Source organism: Rana temporaria, chromosome 7, assembly GCF_905171775.1.
Source record: "Rana temporaria chromosome 7, aRanTem1.1, whole genome shotgun sequence".
In the NCBI taxonomy this organism is placed as follows: domain Eukaryota; kingdom Metazoa; phylum Chordata; class Amphibia; order Anura; family Ranidae; genus Rana; species Rana temporaria.
Genome location: NC_053495.1, coordinates 136,326,518 through 136,353,064, shown reverse-complemented (window position 1 = coordinate 136,353,064; position 26,547 = coordinate 136,326,518). Strand labels below are relative to the sequence as shown.

General features: G+C 42.1%; 1 protein-coding gene across 2 annotated transcripts in view; it reads right to left on the bottom strand.

Annotated features, from left to right (window-relative positions):
• ARHGAP29 (Rho GTPase activating protein 29) overlaps nt 1-26,547 on the bottom strand; it is a 211,479-nt gene that overhangs the window by 79,718 nt on the left and 105,214 nt on the right. The window contains exon 3 of one of the 2 annotated variants that reach the window (XM_040359991.1): nt 23,307-23,450. In XM_040359991.1, the coding sequence (XP_040215925.1) occupies nt 23,307-23,450 (144 nt within the window). Of the gene's footprint in view, nt 1-11,244; nt 11,888-23,306; nt 23,451-26,547 lie in introns of those variants that run through there. The other variant, XM_040359992.1, reaches the window with a different exon arrangement.

Genomic DNA, 26,547 nt, shown 5'->3' with positions numbered 1-26,547 from the left:
AGATAGCCAGGTTAAAATAAAGGACAAAGCCTTGTACAAAAAATTCCGCTTTCAAATTGATCGTACGATAAATCGGATCGTTAGTACAGAACTTTCGAGAGCCGATCAGGACAGTTCATCTGATATTATTCTATGCATGCATAGAAAAAAAAATTGTATGATGCCAGAGCGATTTTCATTTAATCAGTACAGTTGTCGTTCGAAAATGCAACACAAATGCATTACAACACACGACATAATTTCCGAATCTTTATTCTGTTGTACGAGAATTTTCGTGACTTTAGTAAACCGAGATTCGCCATGGTAATCGATTAGCATGCAAAAAAACAGACAATCATTGGTCCAATAATCGGATCGTGTGTACCGGGCATAAAGCTCCATGCACACTAGCGGTTTTTAAACTCCTAGAAGCAGTTATTAGCATTTTTTCTGCTACTAGAAGCCAAATAGTGTTACAGTAAAACCTTGGATTGTGAGCATAATTCATTCCAGAAACATGCTTGTAATCCAAAGCACTTGTATATCAAAGCATTTTTTTACCTGGTATAAAAGAGAAGAGAGGCACCTCTAAGTGTAGCAATAAGTTGCTAAATGTTGTGCCTTCATTAAATGTAACCATATTACTACACTAATGCCGCGCACACACGATCGGTTCTTCTGATGAAAACTGTCTGATGGACCGTTTTCATCAGACGAACCGATCGTGTGTGGGCCCCATCGGTTTTTTATCCATCGGTGAAAAAACTAGGAACTTGTTTTAAAATTATCTGATGGTTAAAAAACCGATAGAAAAAAACGATCGTCTGTGGGTACGTCCATCGGTTAAAAATCCATGCATGCTCAGAATCAAGTCGACGCATGCTCGGAAGCATTGAACTTAATTTTTCTCAGCACGTCGTTGTGTTTTACGTCACCGCGTTCTGAAACTATCGTTTTTTTAACCGATGGTGTGTAGACACGACTGATGAAAGTCAGCTTCATCGAATATCTGATAAAAAAATCCATCAGACCGTTTTCATCGGATGAACCGATCGTGTGTACAGGGCATTAGAGGTTCCTCTCTTTTTTATACTCAGTTGTGACATGACGCTGCTCTTATATCAAGGCAAAATGTATTTAAACATTTTGTTTGTCTTGCAAAACGTTCTCAAACCAGGTTACTCTCAAACCAAGGTTTTACTGTATCTTATGTGTCCATGCACACTACTTTAGACTATTAGCGGTTTTAAATTTTCAGCGTCTAGGAGCAGAAAAAAAAAATGTTTTGTAGAGTTTCATTCATTATCACAAAGCCGTTACTACTATACATATTTTCTTCCCACTAAAATGCGGCTTTCAGGAGGAAATGGAACCACTGCATACAAGCCAAGCTCTAAAGTATCATACAATAGTCAGTTCTCTCAGGATACTTCCTCTCAGAAATATTTATGAAAAAGTGGTAAGGAACAGATTTCTCTAGGAGGGACTTAAAGTGTAAAGATGGACTCAAATTAAATATTTTTATTATGAAACTAGACCATAAATGATCTGCAGACCTGAACCCAACCATATTTGTATAAATGTTAAATTGCAGAGAAGGAGGGGCTTCCATCTCCCTAAACATTTGCTTTGTGGGTAATCAATCTTTATAAGCAATTTGTTAATGCTCATTCACACCAGATGCAATGATCAATGCATGGAGAAGGCAAAAAGCCCCGTTTTCTAAAAAAAAAAAAAAAAAAAAAATTAGGCAGGCATGCATATTACCATACCAAGTTGTTATATGCTGCAGCCATGCATCGAATTAAAAACAAAACAAAACAAAAAAACACTGCACCACACACAAAAATACATTACAATGCACCCCGTCAGCACATGTTAGAACTAAGGATGAGCTCAGGCATGTTCACAACCTGCACGTGCAGAGCCCGCCAAGAAGTCGGCACTGTGCTGATCGCAAGCATTGAGATTTCCCAATCTCTGTAGCCGCGGGTCAGAAAAATGTCTCACTGCCTGCGATTAGCGCAGTGCCAGCTTCCTGGCAGACTCTGCACATGCGGGTTGCGAACACGCTTGAGCTCATCCTTAGTTAGGACATACTGTATGTTATTTATTTTTTGTATGTATAGAGTAGGGAATATGAAATCCATGTCACTTTATTCTGTGTGGTATAGGCCCACAGAGGACAGTGGTTACCGAAACAGGTGTCCTCATTGAAAAATTTCCCCTGACCTCCTATCCTAGAGATGTCTGTACAATTTTGGACTTTCCATCACTTTCTTTCCCAGCGACAATGGTCACCAAAACTGAGTGGGTCCCTATCATGGGGGGACAGACAGCAATACAATCTCAACAGGTAGTCGAATCCTTTATTACTCTAGCCAAAGCTCAAACAAAAACAAATTGGCTATACACTCTAACCCAAAAGGTATACATACTTTTAAACTGCCGAGAATGACTGCCAGATTGCTGCAGTCATTAAAGTGGAACTTTAGTCAGAAAACCAAGTCCTGCTAGATCACTTCAGGCTGGCCCCCTTTGCAGATATAGCCAAGTAAAACATTAACATAGTTACATAGTCCGGTTGAAAAAAAAAAAAAAAACACAAGTCCATCCAGTTCAACCATAAAAATAAATAAAATAAAAAATATATCATACATACAATCTCCTATACCCAATTCTTTACCCACAGTTGATCCAGAGGAAGGCAAAAAACCCCAGCAGAGCATGATCCAATTTGCCCCCCCCCCCCCCCCCCCCGAGAGGTAATCGGATTTTCCCCGGATCAACTTTACCTATAAAATGTCAGTACCCAGTTATATTATGTACATTTAGAAAATTATTCAGGCCTTTCTTCGTGCCCAGAGGCCGTCATACAACGTCTTGGGCTTTGTGGTGGTATATCTGAATGTTGTCTGCAGCTACAGGCATCCTTCAGATATCGTTTAGAGCCGGCGATTCTGTGCACCGCAAGAACGTTCCACCGCTTGATCATTCTTACAGGCGGCCAGAGGGGACGTCCTCCCCCTCCCGCAGCCCTCCGATGCTTCTACCGACTCACCGCTGCGATTGGCAAGTCGGAGAACAGATCCGCTGGCCCTGGGTTTCTACCATAAAGATTTACAGCGGACCAGATGGTCGCCGGAGTCTCTATGATCGTTCGGAGGCTGGGCGCGATGTTATGACTTCACGCCTGGCCTCTGCATTCAAAACAACTGCGCCGCCTTGGCTGGAAAGCGCTGATCGTTTTTATTATTATTCTTTTAGGCTTCCCAGCATAGTAGTGAGATGTGGGGTCTTATTGACCCCATATCTCACTGTAAAGAGGTCCCGTCATGTCATATTCCTATTACAAGGAATGTTTACATTCCTTGTAATAGGAATAAAATTGATCAAAATATATTTTTTTTAAGTGTAAAAATAAAAAAAAATTTAAGTAAAATTAACAATAAAAAATGTAAAGTGCCCCTGCCCACATATAAAAAACGGTGTTCAAACCACACCTGTGAGGTGTCGTCGCGAACGTTAGAGCGAGAGCAATAATTCTAGCCCTAGACCTCCTCTGTAAATCAAAATATGTAACCAGTAAAAAAAATTAAAGCGTTGCCTATGGGCATTTTTAGGTACCGAAGTTTGGCGCCATTCCACCAGCGTGTGCAATTTTGAAGCGCGACATGTATAGATAGCTATTTACTCGGCGTAACTTCATCTTTCACATTATGCAAAAAAAATTGGGCTAACTTTACCGTTTTGTTTTTTTTAAAGCGTGAAACAGTTTTCTTTTTTTTAAAAAACACGCTTGAAAAATTGCTGCACAAATACCGTGTGAGATAAAAAGTTTCGATGACCACCATTGTATTCTCCATGGTCTCTGCTAAAAAAAAACCATATAGATTGTTTGGGAGCTCTATGTAATTTTCTAGCAAAAAAAAAATATGATTTTTACACCTAGTGTCAGAATTGACCTGTGTGCAAAGTGGTTACAGCAATCTACTGAGCTGGCCAGAACCACCTCTGGAGGGAGTCCATTCCACATTTTCACAGCTCTTACTGTGAAGAAACCTTTCCGTATTTGGAGATGAAATTTATTTTCCTCTAGACGTAAAGAGTGCCCCCGTGTCCTCTGTGTTGACCGTAAAGTGAATAACTCAACACCAAGTTCACTATATGGACCCCTTATATATTTGTACATGTTGATCATATACCCTCTTAATCTCTTCTCATGAGTGAATAAACTCAGTTCCCCCAATCTTTTCTCATAGCCGAGCTCCTCCATGCCTCTTATCAGTTTGATTGCCCTTCTCTGCACTTTCTCCAGTTATCCAATATCCTTTTTGAGAACTGGAGCCCAAAACTGAACTGCATATTCCAGATGAGGTCTTACTAATGATTTCACTCTCTTCTTAATACAAGAAAGGACTTTGCTCGCTTTGGAAACCGCAGCTTACCATTGCATGCAATTATTGAGCTTATGATCTACCAAAACCCCCAGATCCTTCTCCACTACGGATTCCCCCAGTTGTACTCCTCCTAGTATGTATGATGCATGCATAACTACATTTATTAACATTAAACCTCATCTGCCACATAGTCGCCCATATCCGTTTGGCACCTTTTTAAATCATAAATGATAACCCTGGAATATTTGGACTTGGTACAGACACACAAGGTGACACATACGGGTTAAAATGGCAATTAAAGGTTCATTTCTCTCATCTGTGGCTTTTTAACCACTTAAGGACCTTGGCTGTTTTTTAGAGGTTTTTTTTGCTAGTAAATTATTTAAAACCCCCAAACATTATATATTTTTTTCCCTAACACTCTAGAGAATAAAATGGCGGTCAGTGCAATACTTTTTATCACACCGTATTTGCGCAACGGTCTTACAAGCGCACTTTTTTTGGAAAAAGTTCACTTTTTTAAATTAAAAAATAAGACAACAGTAAAGTTAGCCCAATTTTTTTATATGTTGTGAAAGATAATGTTACGCTGAGTAAAACGATACCCAACATGTCACGCTTCAAAATTGCGCCCGCTCGTGGAATGGCGTCAAACTTTTACCCATAAAAATCTCCATAGGCGACGATTAAAAAATTCTATAGGTTGCATCTTTTGAGCTACAGAGGAGGCTTAGGGCTAGAATTATTGCTCTTGCTCCAACGATCGCGGCGATACCTCACTTTGTGTGGTTTGAACACCGTTTTCATATGCAGGCACTACTCACGTATGCGTTCGCTTCTGCTCGCAAGCTCGTTGGGACGGGGGCGCTTTAAAACACGTTTTTTTGTTTTATTTTTATTTATTTTATTAATTTTTACAATGAAAAAAAAAATGTATCACTTTTATTCTTGTAAACATCCATTGCAATAGAAAAAAAGCATGACAGGCCCTCATAAATATGAGATCAGGGGTCAAAAAGACCTCAGATCTCATATTTAGACTTAAATGCAAAAAAATGTTTTTGAAAAAATGGCAAATAGAAAATATTTCTTTCTCGGTAAGCGGCGAAGGGGGCGGGAGGGGCCCCTTTCCCGCCGTCGATAGCGGTGATCTCGTCGCAAATCCGCCATTGAGACCACCGTTATCGTTTACAGGACCGCTCACAGTAAAGATGGATATCTCGGTTGTGGCAGCCATCTTTAAATAAAAACAGGACATATATAGTCGTGAGCAGGTCCTTAAGTGGTTAAATTGCAATTAGTGTCTGTGAATAAATAGTCTATGAGCTTGTTAGTGTTCACATGGATGCACTGAGCAGGCTACAAAGTGAGCCACAGAAGCAGAAAAGAACTGTCAAAGGACCTGCATAACAAGGTAATGGAACTTTAAAAAGTTATAAAATTATATAAAAAAAAAAAAGATATTCAAAGCAGTGACAATGCCAGTCAGTACTGTACTATTCAATCACTTATTAAGAAGTGGAAAATCCAGAGATCTCTTGATACCAACCAAAGGTCAGGTAGATCAAGAATGTTTGCATCCACAACTGCCAGAGGTATTGTTCAGAATACAAAGGTAACCTCAGGAAAAATACAGTCTGCTGGAAAAAGACGGTGTGGTTGTTTTTAGCACAATACGACAATATTTGAGCAAAAACAAGCCAAGTTACCAGAAAGAAGCCTTTACTGTGCCAATGTCACAAAAAGCAATGGCAATGCATGTCAAAGTGTTGTCAGACATATCGTTCTTTTTTCTGCGTGAAGATTTTTGCCAAAGCTTTATTGAACAAACTGAATCTGCTTGGATACCATTCAGCCACAGATGCACCCGATTTTGCACTCTCCAGTTTAAGTAAATCAACACCCCTTGTGGTTCTGAATAGCATGAGAAAATGCCGCCTGCATGTTCCTTGGCTCTCAGTGCTGCCCCCTGAAGGTCTCCTGGACAGTGAGGCGGCACAACAGGAATCATATGAGAAGAAGCTGCAGTCCAACCCAGAAAGTCCGTGAAATCTGTCCGCAATGGTTTTTATGTAAACCCAGAAATGGGCTTTAACATGAAAAAGCAATGGTCCCCCAATAGCATTAGCCATTTACTCACCGATTAATTTATTTTTTATTAACAACTGCTCTTTCTTGTAACAGCAATTACAGGAAAAAGCCAATATAGAACGAAGGCCGATTCCTTTTTCTATAAACATGACAATGTTTATCTCCCCCCCCCCCCCAGTCTGCCATCGCCAACAAAGCAATCTCTAGTTGCACATATCTATAGATAAAAGCAAAAATGAAGACCAAACACGCGCTGAAATACAAAATAAACTGGAGTTTGTAAGAAATTAGATGTTGACATTCCTTAGTGATTAGGGCATTTTATTTGGCAGGACTGGGATCATATCCAAAAGGAGAATTTCCACATTGTCATTCATTATTTATTACTGTGCTTGTATTTCCACACATATGTTCACCAGTTTATTGTAACAGAGAATTTGGAGAATCTCTAGGTGAGGTCCGATCAAAAAAAAAAAAAAAAAAGTGAAATTGAAGCTACATAATATGCAGTTTTGCACGCAGAAATGAGTTCCAATATTTATTGGGTAAAAAAAAAAAAAACTTACATCAAAATTTCTGCCAACACCTTTCATCCAAGCCTTTATCTTTAGTTAATGATTAAGGCCGTGATCGTCAGCCAACAGTCTGATGTAAGCTTTTGTGTATTCAATAAATATCTAAAACGCAATGCTGTGGGCAGGACTGTGCAGTAGAGTGGATGTACACCATTTCTATTTTAAATCGAAACTACGCCTCTAAAAAAACAAAATACTTAAAGCCCAAGTCATACGTGGACAAAACATAAATATACTTTCCCTCCAGCCCGTTCCACTAATCCAGTGATGCTGTGCCTCTCGTCTTCCAAGTTCAAGGATGCCCAAGGGGAAATTGACCCACTCCGGGATGATTTAGACGTGTATCTAAATCTCCCTTTCCTCTGAAACCTGATTTGCATCTGGATCGTACTTCAGAGGCTACTGACAGATGGTGAGGAAGCAATGCAAAGCTTCCCTACTGCTGGTTTTAATCTCATTTTTGGCAGCAAATGATCTGCTGCATGTGGTTGAGGGGCCATTTGCAGCGCTTCCCCAATTGTTTCTATAGCCATGTTGGGTAAACTTTGCTGCTAGGTGTTGGCAGCTGGGGGTAGTTACCAGGCAGCTCAAACGCACATTTTTGCACTCCTGTGATCAGAGCTAAATCCCGCTGTCAGCTGACGTCACAGTGCCAGGTTGGGTAAAGATCACGACCTTACAGTCTAGATCCACGCAGGAGCCTGGACCGGCACCTGGCTCAGCCGCTGAGAGCCTAATCCAGCAACTCCAGTGAGCACTGGAGGGGCCGAGTAGATAGCCAGTGACTGTTTGGTGGGGAGAACTGAGCGATCAGCAATGTTTAAAGTGGTTGTAAACCCTCTCTTACTTGTTTTACCTACAGGTAAGCCTAGATTACGGCTTACCTGTAGGTGTTCGCAATATCTCCTAAACCTACACGGTTTAGGAGATATTTGCCACAAAGAATGCACCGTTGTCTACGGTGCATGCGCGCCAACAATGCCGGTTTTCTCAATGGGAAGTGCTGGCTTTGACGGCTCCCATGCGCAGAGTGACGTCTTTGCCGCTCCGGCCAATCACAGCGCCGGAGCAGCGATACCCGGAAGTAACCTCTGGGGGAGATGTCTGCGTCCGGAGGGGGAGACGAGGACAGCTTCGGGGGCTTCGATCTAAGGCAAGTAATTTATAATGAGCTAGTATGCTAGTCATGCTAGCTCATTATGCCTCTGTCTTTCAGTTTTTTTTTTTTTTTTATAAGTTATGGGGATTTACAACCACTTTAATCGCAAAGTTCTCATCCTTGGAGACGGCAGGGTACAGTTGCAGCATTCCCATACTTCTCTGTTTAGTTACATTTATTTTTCAGCATGCTGGACTTTTTCGTTTCATTTAGTAGTAAAGACATTGCTTTCATAAAGCCTAAATCTACTGTGGTGCGCAATTTGTGTGACACCGGCTACACATGGTGGTGAGCAGATATTGTTTAGCTTGAAACAATTTTGATCCAAAAGATACCCTTAGAAGCGCTCGTGTTCTTTTTTCATTACAAAACCAGCATGCAGAGCAAGGTGGTTAAAAGTTTCCATCTGCATGCTTTTTTGAATCAGTGGCTCAAAGTAATAACAGAGGGTTATAGCGTGACAACCAGGCAATAATTTTGACTATTTTTATCATGGCTTAGGTTGCTACTGTGAACAACGGTCACCAAGACTGAAGTCAGGGAAAATGTTATCGCCGCAAAATAATAGAGCAGGAATCTTTTAGCCCTGGTTCACACTGGGTACGATTTGGAACGATTTGAGATGCGATTTGACATGTCAAATCGCATCTCAAATCGGCGGCAATTGTCGGCAATGGCACTGTCCTAATCAGTGCGACGCCGCATCTGCGATTTCAAAAAGTAGTTCCTGTACTACTTTTTGCGATTTCGGGCCGCGATTTACATTAAATTGCGGCCGAAATCGCGGCAAAATCGCGGCCGCGAAATCGCGGTAAAATCGCGCATTTTACCGCGATTTTGAATTTGCAGCAGTGTGAACCTAGGCTCAAAGAAAAACACTTGATCTAGTAACAACTGCTTGAGAGAGAGGACTTGGGAGAGATCTACTGTAACTTCATGTTGCGTCTCTGGGACAGGAAGTTAAAGGTTTGTTTTTAATTTTCTAAATCGGTTTCTTTAAGCTAGTGCATTGTTGGTTCACTTACCTTTTCCTTAAATTTCCCTTCTAAATGTTTTTTTTTTGTCTGAATTTCTCACTTTGTTTCTCCTCAGTAAGCTTGCCCCCCATCAGCCGAGTTGTTCTGGCTGGGGGTTAGTCAGCCAGAACAGCTTACTGAGGAGGAACAGGAAGTGAGAAATTCAGACAAAGAAAACAAAGAAAAACATTTAGGGTCCTTTCACACGTGCGGACTGTTTTTTATCATCCGTTTTTTCATCCGTTGTCCATCAGTTGTCCATCAGTTGTCCATCAGTTGTCCATCAGTTGTCCATCAGTTGTCCATCAGTTGTCCATCAGTTGTCCATCAGTTGTCCATCAGTTGTCCATCAGTTGTCCATCAGTTGTCCATCAGTTGTCCATCAGTTGTCCATCAGTTGTCCATCAGTTGTCCATCAGTTGTCCATCAGTTGTCCATCAGTTGTCCATCAGTTGTCCATCAGTTGTCCATCCGTTTTTTTTTTTGTTAGAACTTTATTTTTATTACATATTTTGATGAAAAACGGATGTTAGCGGATCGGATGTTAAAATGGATCGTCCGCTAACATCCGTTTTTCGTCCGTTACGTTTTTTTGACGGAAGAAAAAAAGGTTTTTCTTCCGTTCAAAAAAACGGAGCTTAACGGAGACGGATGTTAACGAACGTTAGCGGATGCTCATCCACTAACGTACGGTATCCCATTGGAAAGCATTGCAGTCCGTAAACGGACGTATGAAAAAACGGACGAACGGTTCGCACGTGTGAAAGGACCCTTAGAAGGGAAATTGAAGGATGTAAGTGAACCAACAATGCACTAGCTTAAAGGAACCTATTTAGGTTGACAGGAGCACCATCACACAACTTGTGATTAACAGCCTCAGCTCTGTTCCTGTGTGCTGTGTAAAGGGGGGGGGTGTCCCTTTTCTTCCAATCAGCTCTCAGTGTTCCTCACTGAGCTCTGCAGGGTATAACGTCAGCTTCCTGTCCCCTGCTTTCTGAAACATCAGACAAGCTGTAAAAATTCTGAACTACGAATGGATGTAGATAAGAGAATCCCGCAGATACAACTTATGTAGGAGGATTTGTTTTATCGTCACTTCATCAGGTTTATGTAAGAGAGTTTACAACCACTTTAAAGAAAATCAGTTGGTCCTTATACCCATTTAGTGCCTCCCAGTCGGGCTTTGGAATTCTAATGATTTTGTCTATCCCTGGAAACAAGTAACCACAAATAACGAATGGGCTACTGTGCAAGCAAACGATCAGCCAATTGTGTGTAAGCAAACGATCAGACAACAGGAAGAATGACAAGCCGGTAGACGGCTTACTAGTAAATACAATTTTCAAAAGATGCTTTAACTATTCTAACCAGGAAAACAGATTGAAAAGACACCACGAGTAGAGATTTGTCTGCCCAGACCTCAAACACAGCATGTGCCAGAGGTGTGCGCCCGGCCAGGGTGTGTTTGGTGTATAATTTTCCGTGTGCTCTCAAAACATACAACAATTTAACACTCCAACGCACAAAAACAGAATGTCTGCAACAGCCTTCTAATTCCAGACATGGCCCATGAAGCCATTATTTTCTAGTTTATACACGACATTGCCACAGAGCTGTCCATTCAGATTACAAAAAAAAAAACTGTCCTCCCATGTTCCCACGAAGCCTTTTGTAAAAGGATGTAGTCACAAGGGAAGAATGTGGATTTTGCCTGCAATCTAGAAAGCATGATCTAAGCCTAGAGATCCCCGCAGGTTGAAATAGCCACATAGCACTGTCGCACATTCTTCCAACCTCCAACAAGAACACAAATACAAACCCTTCCAGCCAGAGGATAAAGACCCGAGCTGTCAACCGCCGTGCTTGGAAAGTGAGGATGCACGGTAACCCACAGCAACCACATTTCCAACCAACTACTACAGATTACTTTGAGGAACGCTTTGCTTGTTGAGTTTCACTTTAGAGGGGAAAAAAGTGAAGGAAAACGTATTGCAGACAGTTATAAACAAAAGTTTGGTGCTTACCCAAAGAATATCTGTAACGAAAGTTCTCCCACAAGCCTTGAGACACACCTCAATTCACCTCCATGTGGAAAACAAGCAAATCTTAGTCCGACATTACAAAAATAAACATCCTAAGCCAACATTCCAATGGAAAGGCCAAAATTATTATAAAAATTTGTGAAAAAAAAAAAAAAAAAATAGAAAAAAGAAGAACAAAGATAACGAAAAGAGAGTATAAACGTCAGCAGCTTCCCTGAAGCAAGCTGGAAAGAATAGAGATTGTTGCAGTGTAATCCTCTGAAACCAAGAATTTATCTGCGCTGAATACTTTTCCTGTGTCAGGAAGGCTGTGTCGTCACCGGTGTGTTAGGCCTTTGAACTGTTGAGTGCTGGGGAAAACATTTGCAGTTGGAGTGACTGCTAATGGAGGCATCCGAAAAGGAAAAAAATAAATAAATAAAAAAAATCTGCAGCCCAGTACAGCCCAGTTACAAGACACTGGGCTTTTCCTTTCTAGATGTGTCATACGGAGTGTGCAAGGCTGCCGAATGGTAGGCCAATTCTGTCTGTTAGTGCACTGGCTGGGCAAAGCATTTTAAAACACGTACGTTCTTTCCCCAGGACATCCTGACTGTACACAATGGCTACACAACAATGGCTACAGGGACCCAGTGCACACTGCCTTCTGGAGCTCGGTGCATCAGACATTTCCAAGGACTTTTAACATTTTTAAAAATAAATTTTCCTTAATTTCTAGTTAAAATTAGTATCCGTGCGTTTTCGGTAAGGGAAAAAAAAAAAAAAAGAGCACTATTTTTTCTGGGTTGTACTATGGGTACAAACATTTAGGCTTCATTTCCATGGACGTTTTTACAGCCACTTTTCTGAGCGTTTTTTGCAGCTTAAAAACGGTTCTCCATGTTAGTCTATGGCCTCATGCCCACCATGACGTTTTTGAGCTGTAGATGGCTGAGCCGTTTTTAAGCTGCAAAAAAAAAAAACAGGACCAGTGCGTTCTGGAGCTCCAGCGTTAGAGCTGTAAGCCTCATCCTGCGTTTCTTTCTCTATTCAAAATCAATGGTTCCCTTTGGGAGCTGCAAGAAGATAGCAGCGGCCAGCCCCGACGACGGCCTCGGAGAGTGGGAAAGGAACCCCGAAGGCAGAAGAAGACCCCGGATAGCGGAGAAAACCCGGAGCTGGCTAATAAATTATTTTAAAAACTTGTGTTGTGTTTTTATGTTATTGACACTTTTCCTCCCGGTGTACGATGTACCCCATACTCATTCACATAGGGTGGGGGGCCGGGATCTGGGGGCCCCCTTATTAAAAGGGGGCTCCCAGATTCCGATGAGCCCCCGGCCCGCAGACCCCGACAACCAACGGTCAGGGTTGTCAGGAAAAAACCCCTGTCCATGTTGAGGGCATGCGGCCTGGTACGGCTCAGGAGGGGGGGGGGGCTCGCTCGTCCCCACCCCCATTCCTGACCGGACGGGCAGCATGCTCGGATAAGGGTCTGGTATGGATTTTGGGGGAACCCCCACGCCGTTTTTTCGGCATAGGTGTTCCCCTTAAAATCCATAGCAGATCGAAGGGTCTGTTATCCTGGGGGGGAACCTCACGCAAATTTTTTTTTAATTTGCGCAGGGTTCCTCTTCAAGATTCTCTGCACACCAGTCGCCCCGCAAGTCAGATCATCCTGATACGACTTCTGGTGCGACCTCTATTCAAATCAATGGGCTCCCATAGGGAACCATCGATATTGAATAGAAACAGAAAAACGCGGCTGAAATCTAGCGTGGCAAAACGTGCATTGAATTCAATGCAAAACGCGGGGAAAATCGCGGGAAAAACGCTGCTTTTTTCCTGGCGTCTGTACTAGCTTTACAGCCCGTTTTTTAAAACGTCCACGGAAATGAAGCCTTATGGTATCACTGCGATCGTCAGGAGCAGAATTTATTTTGGGTTGTTCTTTGGTGGTAGGTTATGGTAGTAAGGAATATACAACAAAATTTCCAAAAAATGTTTTAAAAACAAACCAAAAAATATTTATATATATATTTTTTTACTATTTTGGGCCAGTATTCCTTTAATAAAAAAAATTAGGGCTGTTCGTGATTAAAATTTTCTTGTTCGATTAATCGTTTTTGTTTTTTTAATCGATTAATAGACTAATTTCAATTATTATAAATGCACATACAGATCCAACTACTTTTAGCTGATCTCCTTGCAGGCTGAGCAGCGCTCGATGGGAACAGCATTAAAACTTTTATAGTCTTCAAGTAGGTAACAAAATAAATATTGCACCGGAGATAAAATTGTAAACTGTAAAAATGGTGCGAGTAATACCAAACGGTAGTAAAAGCAGTCATAAAAACATGTAGCCAAGTATGATACTGGTATACAAATGTGTACAACGATGCCACTGCTGAATCCAGATAAGGAGGGGTTAACATCAGTCCGTCGGCATGTAGACATCCCGTGAAGGGAAATATCACAACTCCCAGTGGATGGCTATAGAATTCCAGGTTGATAGAGGGAAGTGTAACAGCCCTTGCGTGTGGCAGATAGTAAGGTCCTGCCGGCATGCACATATGAAGGCACAGCAAAGGAGCCCTTCAGATGGACACGGCAAACCCAGCTGGTGTCCGTGACGTCACCGGATCTCAGATGAAACTCCCTGAAGACCCGGCAGCCGGCGGAGAGGCGAGTACCGATCAAAATGGTTTTGATCGTTAAAATTTTTTTTTACGATAAAATCGAGGAATGAATAGTTAATTTCCACAGCCCTAAAAAAAAATCCATGTGGAGTGTTGTGCTCGCCCCCTCCCTTGGACTACAGGAGAGTCAGGACGCTCTCTACGTTGCAGATAGAGTAAGGAGCTGTGCGTTAGTGGGCGTCCCGACTCTCCTGTATTCCAAGGGAGGGGGCGAGCACGACACTCCACACCAGGGAGAAAGCCTTGCATTACTGTGTGTAGTTACAGACAGAAGAACAGGAAGTGAGGATTTCTCAGAAGAAATAAGGACATTAAAAAGCAAAATGGAAGGATGAGGTAAGTGAAGGAGGACTGCACTAAGGTAAAGGAAGCTATTTAGGGGGAAAAAAAATTGTACCTTTACAACCCCTTTAAGAATACCTAAATAGAGACTGAATCTGATTGGATGCAATCACTTTTCAGCCAAGAATTTTGGCAAAAAGTGTATTGAAATAAATCAAGTTGTGTGCTCTCATGACTTGAATTATTGGCTGAAACTTAAGCCGTCTATGGGAGATTTTACTACGTAGTAAAGCAAAGAAGTGATACAGAGCCAAAGCACTCAGATGTAAAGTTAACAATTGCATCTCCCCAATTTCTAGCCACACAGGTTCCTTCTAAAGCCTCATACACACGATCGGACTTCAAACAAACTTTTCCGTGGATTTTTGTTTGAAGGGCGTTGGCCGTGAACTTGGTATGCATACACACGGCAGGACTTTTTCAGCAAACTTTCCCAAAATCACGTGGTTTTTCAGCTCTTTCATGCTCTTTACCGCCACCCTTTGGCCAACTTCTGCTATTGTTGGTTGATTTTAAACATTGGTTCTGAGCTTACATGATTGTACTTTGGACAAAAGTCAGAAGGACTTCTGTACACACGATAGGACTTTGCACCGTAGGACTTTTGTTGCCAAAATATGTGTCCGTTTGCAGAGCGAACTTTTGGCCGATGAAAACCGAAAAAGTTTGTACGATGAAGCGTACGCACGGTCAGATTTTTTTTTTTAAAACCTGCTCATTTTGAAGTTTGTTGTCAAAAAGTCTGACCGTATGTATGGGGCTTTAGGCTTGTAGAAGCCAAAATAAAATGTGGATCATTCAACTTTTCCTTCTGAACCTCCCAGTGCCACATCTTCCCCCTCCTGAACCTCTGCCCATAGAGGTTGACTGACCGCACAGCAGCTCTCTTTCATGCCTACTGAGCGATTTGTAGAGAAAGTCCACCGGTGTCATGTGACTACAATCACATTTTTAACCACAGCCTCTGTTGCGATCCTTCCTCCTAGGCTGCATCTTCAGAAACGGGAAGCAAACTTTCTTGATCTGGTTTTAAAAGACCATTTCATGATTTTACTATTTATTTTTATAAGTGAAGTTATTTTTTTAATACAAGTAGTAAGTGTTGCTCTACCAATAGTCCCTCTTCATGGCAAACTGGTGACAAATCTAGCTTGCTGCAACATCACAGCACAGAGACCAACATGTAATTCAGACCAACCAGTACAACAAGTAAAACTAGAGGGGCAAGGACACACAACATCCTCTGGGTTTTTGTCCATTAGCCTTGAGTATAACAAACTCTTATCTTTTGGAACTGTACAATCAAATTTGACATAGAATTTCTGATTTTTGTTTGCTATTTGTCTCTATTCATCTATTTAGATTCATGACACTGCCCCTCTCTTCCTGTGACATGAAACTCTGCCCTCATTAACACTCACATGAGCGCACAGGTCACTAAATCACGAAGATCCGCATAAAGAAGTCCTCTGCACCAATGGGGTCTGATGACCTGGGCTCAGGGTACATTTTCATAATGAAATCAACTAAAATTATGACATCAAGACTGCATGGCATGCAAGAGCTTCAGACTGGGATGTGGGGGACCCCTCAACGTATCTGCTTGTATTTGATTTTGCATCAAAATGCCACTGATATGCATTGCAAACCCAAGTTACAAACGGCTTTGACTGTATGATATATTACAAATCACTTTACAAAACAGTCATTTTAAAGGATAAGTTCACCTTTTGGAACATGTTCCACCCAGATTTAGGATGAAACATTTAAAATGTTCCAGCAGCTGCAGCCTCTTCCCCCCCCCCCCCCTCTCCCCCTACCAGTGACAGTAAACAGGGGATCTTCTCCCGGAGCTTGCTGTTACACATTTACATGGCCGCAAAATTCATTTACAGTTTTCTGTGAATGACTTGAAATAAAAGTACAATCAGTCTTCGTGGCTAACAGCTTGTAGTCCTGCACGCTCGCTGATGAGCGGCCTTATAGTTCATATACAAGCCCTGCACCTTGTAAACAGTCAGTCTGTATGAAGGTATGGGCTGAAAGCTGCAGGGCTTGTCTGCAGGAGACTGGCATTGCAAACATGATCCACTGATCATGGGTACAATGCTTTCCAAGCTCCTTAGGCAATAAATAATAAATGCACATTTTATTTCCCTGCAAAAATATGTGAATTTATTTAATTTTCCCCCCCAATAGGTGAACCTATCCTTTAAACCAGGGGTCTCCAAACATTCTAAACAAAGGCTCAGTTTACTTCAGACTTTTAAGGGGCCATTGGGAGTAGAAAAGGTCCCGATGTCAGTGGGGAAAACACAATATCCCGTCTTTAGTGTCAGTGGGAGGAATAGTGCCCTAACAAAGGTGTCACTGGGAGGAACTGTGCCCCATGATTGGGTGTCATAGGGAGGAATTGTGCCCCATCATTGGTGTCATAGGGAGGAATTGTGCCCCTTCATTGGGGTCAGTGTGTGTGTGTGTGTGTTTGTGTGTGTGTGTGACTCCATATTGCTGGCATCAATGGATGAAATGGAGCACCAAGGGCTGGACAAAATCAAGCAAAGGGCCGCAGTTTGGCGACCACCGCTATGAAGACACAAAAAGAACTGGGTATAGGCAAACATTTTAAACAAAAGCAATCTAATAGCATAACTGGATAGTTGCAAACAAAGTCTCCTTTTAGGTTTATCATTTTGTTAAACTGGAAAGAGTAATGTATTTGCAAATGCGTGCAACTAAACCCCTGTTTGTAACGCACTGTTAGACAGGTTAATTCAGTTGGTTGCCGATTGGTTGGCAAGTTAAAGCGGATGTTCCGCCAAAAAAAAATTATTAAAAACCAGCAGCTACAAAATACTGCAGCTGCTGACTTTTAATATTAGGACACTTACCTGTCCTGGAGTCCAGCGGCGTCCGCAGCAGATGACGAGCGATCGCTCGTCACCCTGCTGCTCCCCCCTCCATCCACGCTGAGGGAACCAGGAAGTGAAGGGTTGCGGCTTCACTGCCCGGTTCCCTACGGCGCATGTGCGAGTCGCGCCGCGCCCGCCAATTGGCTCCCGCTGTGTGCTGGGAGCCGAGTGTTCCCAGCACACAACAGGGGAGCGACGGGATGTGACGCAATGCCCGTCTTTTACCCGTGAATGTCGGGCCGGAAGTGGGTCTTTAGACAGGTATCTGCACCCCCCTGAAAGGTGTCAAATGTGACGTCGGGGGGGGGGGGTTCCGATCAGCGGGACTTCACTTTAGGGTGGAGAACCGCTTTAAGCTTGGAAATTCTGTGTGTGTTTTGACATGCGTTCACCCCTTCCAGTGCTCCTTGTTGTGAAGACCAGTTATAGGTAGGGGCAGTGACTGTTTTCTGTATTGTTGTCATTGTGGTCAGGCAATGCACTAGCACCTTTGCTGCCATTGTGCAATATGCTGGGTGTTTAGTGTGTTGCTGCTCCTTTAACGAGGGTTGGGCTCCCTCCAGTCATCTATCTATCAGCATACATGTGCTTCCACTGAGGACACCCTTTAAATTTTAGAGTTAGGGTCTGCAGTACACAGGGAGCCTTGATGGGGCCTGCAGCTTACGCATGTATTTGCAAATGGGTGCAACTAAACCCCTGTTTTTAACACTGTTAGACAGGTGAATTCGGTTGGTTGCTGATTGGTTGGCAAGTTGAGCTTGGAAATGTGTTTTTTGACATGCGTTCACCCCTTCCAGTGCTCCTTGCTGTGAAGACCAGTTATAGGTAGGGACAGTGACTGATTTTTCTTTTTTTTTTTTTTTTTTTTTTAACAATGAATGTGGTTTCGGTCTAGAAATGTTCATTTACTCCATGATTTTTTTTTTTAAAGTGCTTTCGAACTAAATTTGCCATGTCAGAAAAATTACAGATAATTTTTTTACATATTGTCGTATGAAAATCAACTAGTGTATGGCTAGCTTTAGTACAACCGTGCATACAGATATCTACAAAAAGGGTAATACTGTGTGCATTTTATTTTACAAGCATTTGAGTGCAAAGAAAGGACAATCCCATGAAAAAAGAATTGGAAACTATGCATAGAGGTGCTTCAAACTAAATGAGCATTTTGCATTGTACTACACAATCCTAAAAAGAGGGACTCGGGCACTGAAATGCAACATTTACCGCTCAACAACAAACTTTTTTAGAACAAAAAGCTGACACACACACACACACACACACACACATTTACAGAGCATAAACTATCTTTATCCAACCCAACGGTGCCATTGGTGGAGTTACAAAGATCCTTTTTGAACCCCTTCATCTACTGTTCAACACTTATTCACTGTGTATCGATTGACCGATAGATAGAACCGGAGCGGTCACAAGACAGTGGAAAGGGTCCATGAACCCATCTAGTATAAACAGGCTGCCAAGTCCCAAAGGACTTGGGGGAACAAAATTGTATGTCCACCACTGGACAGTCCTAAAAAATGGATTCTGAATGTGCTGAAATCTTTACCAGTAAGGAGAATATGGACGGAGGTTCCCAATGTCAAAAAAACTCAAGAGGACAAAAGTACAGCACTATGTTACTACAACTAACACTATACAGCCAGTATGTCCAGCACCATATTACATTCTAAATTCCGATAGCATAACATGAAAAGAAAGCTTTTTATCTTCAGCTCAAGAACACAATACATCAAACAATTTGTGCTGCTAAAACACAAGAGTGTGAAGACAAGAACTACAAAACACTTTTCTGACTACTTGTGATGAGAGAGATATGGCCTGGATGATGGAATGCTAGCTATGTGATCCAGTCCCTGTGAATCTGACAACATGCTTTATGCAGTTCACTTCAAAACTATTCAAAGTATGTACCTTCTCTAAATTAGACAATATTAGGGGACTTGAAATTGTTTTTTTGTCCTGCAGGTTTACTGGCTTTAAAGCAACATGCTAGATGAAACTGACACAAGAGAGCAGTAAAAGGCCATTGCAACATCAGAACAGCTGAGAGTTTCCAATGTACCATGGCATGTAGAGGTCATGTCATTTCTGCTCTAAGAGAACAGTTCCTACTATTCAAAATGTTCAGGAAATGAAAGAGGAAGAATTCCGCTATGTAATGATTTAAGAAGTTTAGAGAAAATAAAAAAAAAATAAACAGCCAAGCAGTAGTTGGCATTTTCATCCTAGCTTCAGGACGGTTTTACCCAAAGGGCTGAAAACCGAACACAAATGGGTAGATCAAGCTGGGGTGGCACTCCACAGATGGCACATTTTACAAAACAACCCATTTAGTTTTAAATAAAAATGAAAGGCAAACCGTGTGTGTGTGTGTGTGTGTGTGTGTGTGTGTGTGTGTGTGTGTACATACATACACGGCAACGGTACAGTCCTAATCGGTACAATGCTGCACCAATTTTCAAAACATAGTTTCTGTACTACTTTTTGCGATTTCGGGGCACGATTTACATTGGCATCTGTGCAGAAACTGCACAGACGTCTCTGAAATGGCATCATTCCCGCAGCCCAGTGTGAACCTGGGCTCAAAGTCACGTTAAATAGGAGTCCGTACACACCTGCCATCATTTAACCACCGGGCCTATTTTAGCACTTCTCTCCTTCATGTAAAAATCAAATTTTTTTGGCTAGAAAATTAATCAGAACCCCCAAACATATATTTCTTTTTAGCAGACACCCTAGGAAATAAAATGACGGTCATTGCATTTTTTCTCGCACGGTATTTGAGCAATCATTTTTCATTAATTAAAAAACAACAAAACAGTAAAGTTAGCCCAATTTTGTATAATGTGAAAGATGATGTTACGCCGCGTAAATAGATACCCAACATGTCAATCTTTAAAATTGCGCATACTCATGGAATGGTGCCAAACTTCAGTACTTAAAAATCTCCATAGGCAATGCTTACATTTTTTTTACAGGTTACTTTTTTCGAGTTACAGAGGAATTGTTAAACACGCTCTAACGCACGTGACGATACCTCACATGTGGGGTTTGAACGGCGTTTACATATGTGGGCGGAACTTACATGCGTGTTCGCTTCTGAGCACGAGCTACTGGGGACAGGGGCATTTTAAAAAAAAAAATATGTTTACTTCATTTTTACACTTTTTTTAACTTTTTTTTTTTGATCACTTTTATTCCTATTACAACGAATGTAAACATCCCTCGTAATAGGAATCACTGTGACATGTCCTCTTTATGGAGAGATGTGGGGTCAATAAGACCCCACATCTCTCCTCCAGGCTTACAAGCATGAGATCGTGAAAAAAAATTCACCGATCTCATGCCAACAGCCGTGAATGCAGTTTCATTTACTTCGGGGTACCCGGGCGTGACGTCATAACAGCCCCATCTCTCTCCATGAATGTCTAAGCTATCCGGGACACTCCTGATTGTCTGAGATACAGCAGCGGCGCCATTGGCTCCCAAGGCTGTCAATCAAAGTCAGTCAACCAATCAGCGGAGAGAGGGGTGGGGGTCGGGTCAGGGCTTGGTGTCTAAATGGACACACCAAGCTATCTAAATGAATACACTAAGCTTGACTGTGGGGAGCACTCAATAGGAGGAAAGGGCCCAGAGCAGCAAAGAGGGACCCGAGAAGAGGAGGATCCGGGCTGCTCTGTACAAAACCAGTTGGTAGTTGGAGTTGGTAAGTAGAACATGTTTGTTATTTTATTTTGTTTTTAAACAAGACTTTGCAATCACTTTAAATAGTATCAATCAGGAGAAGGGTACAAAAGAATTTCCAAGGCATTAGATATACCATGGAACACAGTGAAGAAAGTCAACAAGTGGAGAAAATATGGCACAACAGTGACATTACCAAGAACTGGACATCCCTCCAAAATTGCTGAAAAGACAAGAAGAAAACTGGTCAGGGAGGCTGCCAAGAGGCCTACAGCAACATTACAGAAGCTGCAGGAATATCTGGCAAATACTGGCTGTGTGGTACATGTGACAACAATCTCCCATATTCTTCATATGTCTGGGCTATGGAGTAGAGTGGCAAGATGGAAGCTTTTCTTACGAAGAAAAAACATCCTAGCCCAGCTAAATTTTGAAAAAACACATCTGTAGTCTCACAAAAGCATGTGAGAAAATGTGTTTATGGTCTGATGAAACCAAGGTTGAACTTTTTGGCCAGAATTCCAAAATATATGCAAAAACAACACTGCACATGAATGAATAACTTGTATAGCGCTACAAACGCGAACTAAATCGCCTCACCAATAGAACACCGTACCCACAGTGAAGCAAAGTGGTGGCAGCATCATGCTTTGGGGCCTTTTGTCTTCAGCTGGAACAGGGGCATTAGGGCAAGGTAGAAGAAATTAAGAACAGTTCCAAATACCAGCCAGTCATATTGGCACAAAACCTTCAGATTTCTAGCAGAACCCTGAACAGGAAAAAGAACTTCGCCTTTCAGCAGGACAATGACCCAAATCATACATCCAAATCAACAAAGGAATGGCTTCACCAGAAGAAGGCTAAAGTTTTGCAATGGCCCAGCCAGAGCCCAGATCTGAATCTGATTGAAAACGTGTGGGGTGATCTGAAGAGGGCTGTGCACAGGAGATGCAATCTGACAGATTTTGGGTGTTTTTGAAAAGAAGAGTGGGCAAATATTGCCAAGATGAGCCATGCTGACTGATTGTCTTTTTGAGTCTGAGTGCTGAAATAAAATCAAAGGTGCTTTGGCAAAGTATTCGTTTAAAGTGGTTGGAAACTCTTACAAACCACTTTTCACTACAGGTAAGCCTATAATAAGGCTTACCTGTAGCTACTGTGGATGTCTCCTGAACCTACATGGTTTAGGAGATATCCCCTGTATCAGCCAACATCATCAGCACATGCGCACTGAAGCACCGTTGCTTCAGCTGACGTGCCATTATCAGCGGCCCCTGTACGCATGTGCAGGAGGGACGTCATTGCGGCTCTGGCCAATCACAGAGCCGGAGCCCGCTATACCTCGAAATAGGGGAAGCCATCAGAAATTTTGGGGCCCTTATGACCCGTACACACGATCCGAATATCGGACAAAAGCGATCGTCCGATGAAGAATCGTACGATTTTCGGATCGTGTGTACACTACTTTCGAGAGCCGATCACGACCGTTCATCCGATATTATTCAATCGGACATGCACAGAAATTTTCCTCGTACGATGTAAGATCGTACGATTTTCGTTTAGTCAGTACAGTTGTCGTCCGACAATACAATACAAATACATTACAACACATGACATCACTTCCGATAATTTTTTTCGGTCGTACGAGAATTTTCGTGACTTTAATAACCCATTTCATTTTACTTGCGACTATTAAGCGAAAAAAGTCGTACGATATTCGGATCGTGTGTACGGGCCATTACACAGCTTTCGGCCTCCCCCGGGGCCTGATCACCAATATTCCCCCAGGGCCTGCCCACTGGCCGTCCTACCGAATCCACCCACATTGTGGAGACTGGAGGGATGAATGGATGGATGGATGGATGATGCTGGGCTTGGATGTGGATACTGGAGGGATGAAGCTGGGCGTGGATACATTGTGGAGACTGGAGGGATGAATGGATGGATGGATGATGCTGGGCTTGGATGTGGATACTGGAGGGATGAAGCTGGGCGTGGATACATTGTGGAGACAGGAGGGATGGATAATGCTGGCCGTGGATGTGAATACATCCTGGAGACTGGAGGGATAGATGATGCTGGGTGTAGATACATTGTGGAGACTGGAGGGATGGATGATTCTGGACGTGGATACATTGTGGAGAGGGGTGGATGATGCTTAGCATGCATTTCAAAGAGACCCCCTCAAAGTCTTGCCCATGGTGTAGCATGCATTACAAAGGGGACCTGTCAGAGCCCTGTCTATTGGATGGCATGGGGTCCATTAGTCCTGTCTGTAGTTTAGAATGCATTACAAGGGGTAATGTTGGAACCCCACCTTGACGCCTCAGTGTGAAAGTAGCCTTAGAGTAATATCAGTAATTTGCGTGACTGTACCATATAGCAATGTACCATAACGTACCTTTCACCTTGGCAATCACAGTTCCTGCAGCTCCTAGGATATCCACTGAATTAAGTGTTTGATGTTTGCTGATTACCGCTTTTAGCACTCGCAGCAATTCTCCCAAACGCTCATGCACTACATGGTGTAAGTTGTCTTGATTTTCTGAAATAAAGCAAAGAGTGATATGAAACACAAGCAATCACTTAAAGTATATGTAAACCCTCACCTTGTAAAACAACCCATTCTGTTTTAAAATGTGTGCAAAAAAAAAAGTAAGGGGGGAGGAGAAACAGCAGTACACTTCTCTTCCCATTGAAAGGCTGTGCGGGGGGGGGGGGGGGGGGTGATGGTGTCAGGACAAGTCTGATCATTGGAAGAGAGCAGGCCGAGTTCTCAGCACAGCTAGAGAACTGACCGCGCTGTGCTTCTCCTGCTTAGTGTGGTCAATGTTTAATAGGAAATCAGAGAGACTGTCAGGAACACCAGGGATTTCACACACTAAGGAAATAATACAGGGAGCCAAATACACTTTTCCATAAAATTGCATGGTACAGCAAGCACATAAAATGATGAGTATACATATTAACAAAAAGCACTCTATAGAAGGCATGACAGGCGATACTCCAAAAGTACAGGCAATAGTCTGCTTTGAATTATTTTTGAATACATTGAATAACTCGCCACTAGCACTGAACACGCATATACTAGTTCCTGCGCAGAGGCAAAGTTTCACAATTGATTACTGCACAGATATGGAAGAAATACACAATTCGCAATAGTCAAATAAAAATGCCAACCGTGCAACAGGAATAAAAGGATTCGCAGAACAGAAAAATAAATGCTTGTGTTTTTTAATGTAGAGAAGAAAATAAAACTACTAAACAAATGAAATTGTCTTTAATATCTACATTTTCCCGTGCTGGTTGTCTGCAATTAAAAAGTTATTAGGTTTATTCAATCCCCTTTTGGGAGATTTTAATTTAAGCCTTTGGTTCCTGGCCACTGTACAAATTGTTAGCAATCCGCTTGCTGTTAGCCGAGGTTCTAACCTTGCTCTGGCAGCTGGAATAGGGGCTCCTTGTGGAGCCTGTGGGATGTGTCACAGGTTTGTTTTAAAATGTTTACCCACATGGAATGTGACTTGTGTTTACCTTTCTATTTCTGTATGGAGTCACGGCCAAAGATGAGATCTGATGTTGGCATTAAACTTAACAGATCACAGAAGACACACATATACAATCACGCACGCCATAACACACCGGCTCCTACACCCATGGAATATACATGAATCTGTACTAACTTATTTAAAATGGTAAAAACACTTACATTACGTAGCAGAGGAATTTCATTTTTTAGATAAAAAGATCTGCCAGTAGGCTTTATAATGTACAGTGTAGGTGTGCAAAATATATATATATATATATATATATATATATATATATATATATATATATATATATATATATATATATATATATATATATATATATATATATATATTTATATATATATTTATATATTTATATTAGAGGTGCACCGAAATGGAAATTTCAGCACCGAAACTAAACCGAAATAAAAAAAAATGTCAGGCCCAAAATTACGTCCCCCCCCCCCCCCCTATTTCAATTTATTTTTTTTTCTTAAATAATTGTATGTATTACATGAGACATTTTAATTAGCTTCATTGATTTAAAATAACCAGAATTGAAAAGCTCCAAGTCAATATAATAAAATAACCAAACTTTTATTTAAAAATCAGACACAAATACATAGTATATTAATATTAATATATAAAACTTATTGTTGCAAAACAGGAACAACAAATCCAATAATAAACTCAAACAGCTCTAGACTTAAAGGGACACTAAAAGGCAAGATTTTTTTTGTTTAAAAACAACAAACATATTGTTGTGTTATGTGCCCCATATTGTTGTGTTACGTGCCCCATATTGTTGTGTTACGTGCCCCATATTGTTGTGTTACGTGCCCCATATTGTTGTGTTATGTGTAATTGTTTATTATTGTGATGTGTATGTCATGTGGAGTTTATTTTAAATTGTGGAATCTTTTTGTAAGCCTACTGATAATGTAATGTAAATTTAAATCTGTGTTTTAAAAAAAAATTAATAAAAACAAATTGAAAAGTAAAAACAACAAACATGTTATACTTACCTCCGCTGTGCAGTTCGTTTTGCACAGTGTGGCCCCGATCCGTGTCTTCTGGGGTCCCTTGGCGGCTGTCTCTGCTCCTCCTTGCAAAAGCTTTCCACCTTCATGCAAGCTCCCTCGCATGGTGGAAAGCTTTTGCGAGCACGCTCGCGTGATACAGCGGCGGTCATAGCCGCCGACTGTATCACTTGGCGCGCCGCGTCATCCTCTGTGATTGACAGCAGCGCCAGCCAATGGCTGCGCTGCTATCAATCCGCCCAGCCTAGCCAATCAACGACCAGGCTGGGAACCGAACAGGATGACGAGAACGCGCCCGGGACTTTCGAGGGGTGAGGTAAGTAAAACGGGGGCTGGGAGGGGGGGGGCGGTGCTGTCAGATGTTTTTTTTACCTTAATGCATAGGATGCATTAAAGTAAAAAAACTTTTACCTTTACAATCCCTTTGAATTTGTTTCAGTGTAAATGGGCAAAATACCATTGTGTTTATTAGCAAACCTGCTATTGGCTATTTCAAAATGCAATAGCCAATTACTCCTTCAGCAGGCAGAGGGCGTGCCCAATAGCCAACCTGCGATTGGCTATTGCATTTTGAAATAGCCAATAGCAGGTTTGCCATTTTCAGTTACTGCGGTACGATCTTACCTCTGTTAAATGGTATACGGGAAGCGGAGCTGGCAAAGGCCCTGGAGTGGATCGGCCAGCGGGAGATGGTGAGGTGTGATTGGGGGGGGGGGTCTTGGGAATGGGGTGATGTGGGGGAGCGGAGATACCTCCGCAGTGCATTAGACGTCCAGGCTGGAATCAAATAAAAGACAGCTGCCGGCCTCAAGATTATGCTGCCAGGAGCTGATTGTAAGCACGTCAAATAACTGCGGCTTAGAGGTGCGGGCCTGAATGAATTTAGCTGTGCCGATCCCCCCCACTCCCTCCCTCATGTTCAATGTGACCACCTATTGATATACCTGCACTGTACCGGAGAATTTCCACCGCTCGCACAGAAGGTTAGTCTGAGTGGGGTCTGGACAGAGTCACAGCAGGTGGCGTGGGCTTCAGATTGGTGGGCAGTGTTTGGAGTTAGTTTGTACTGTGG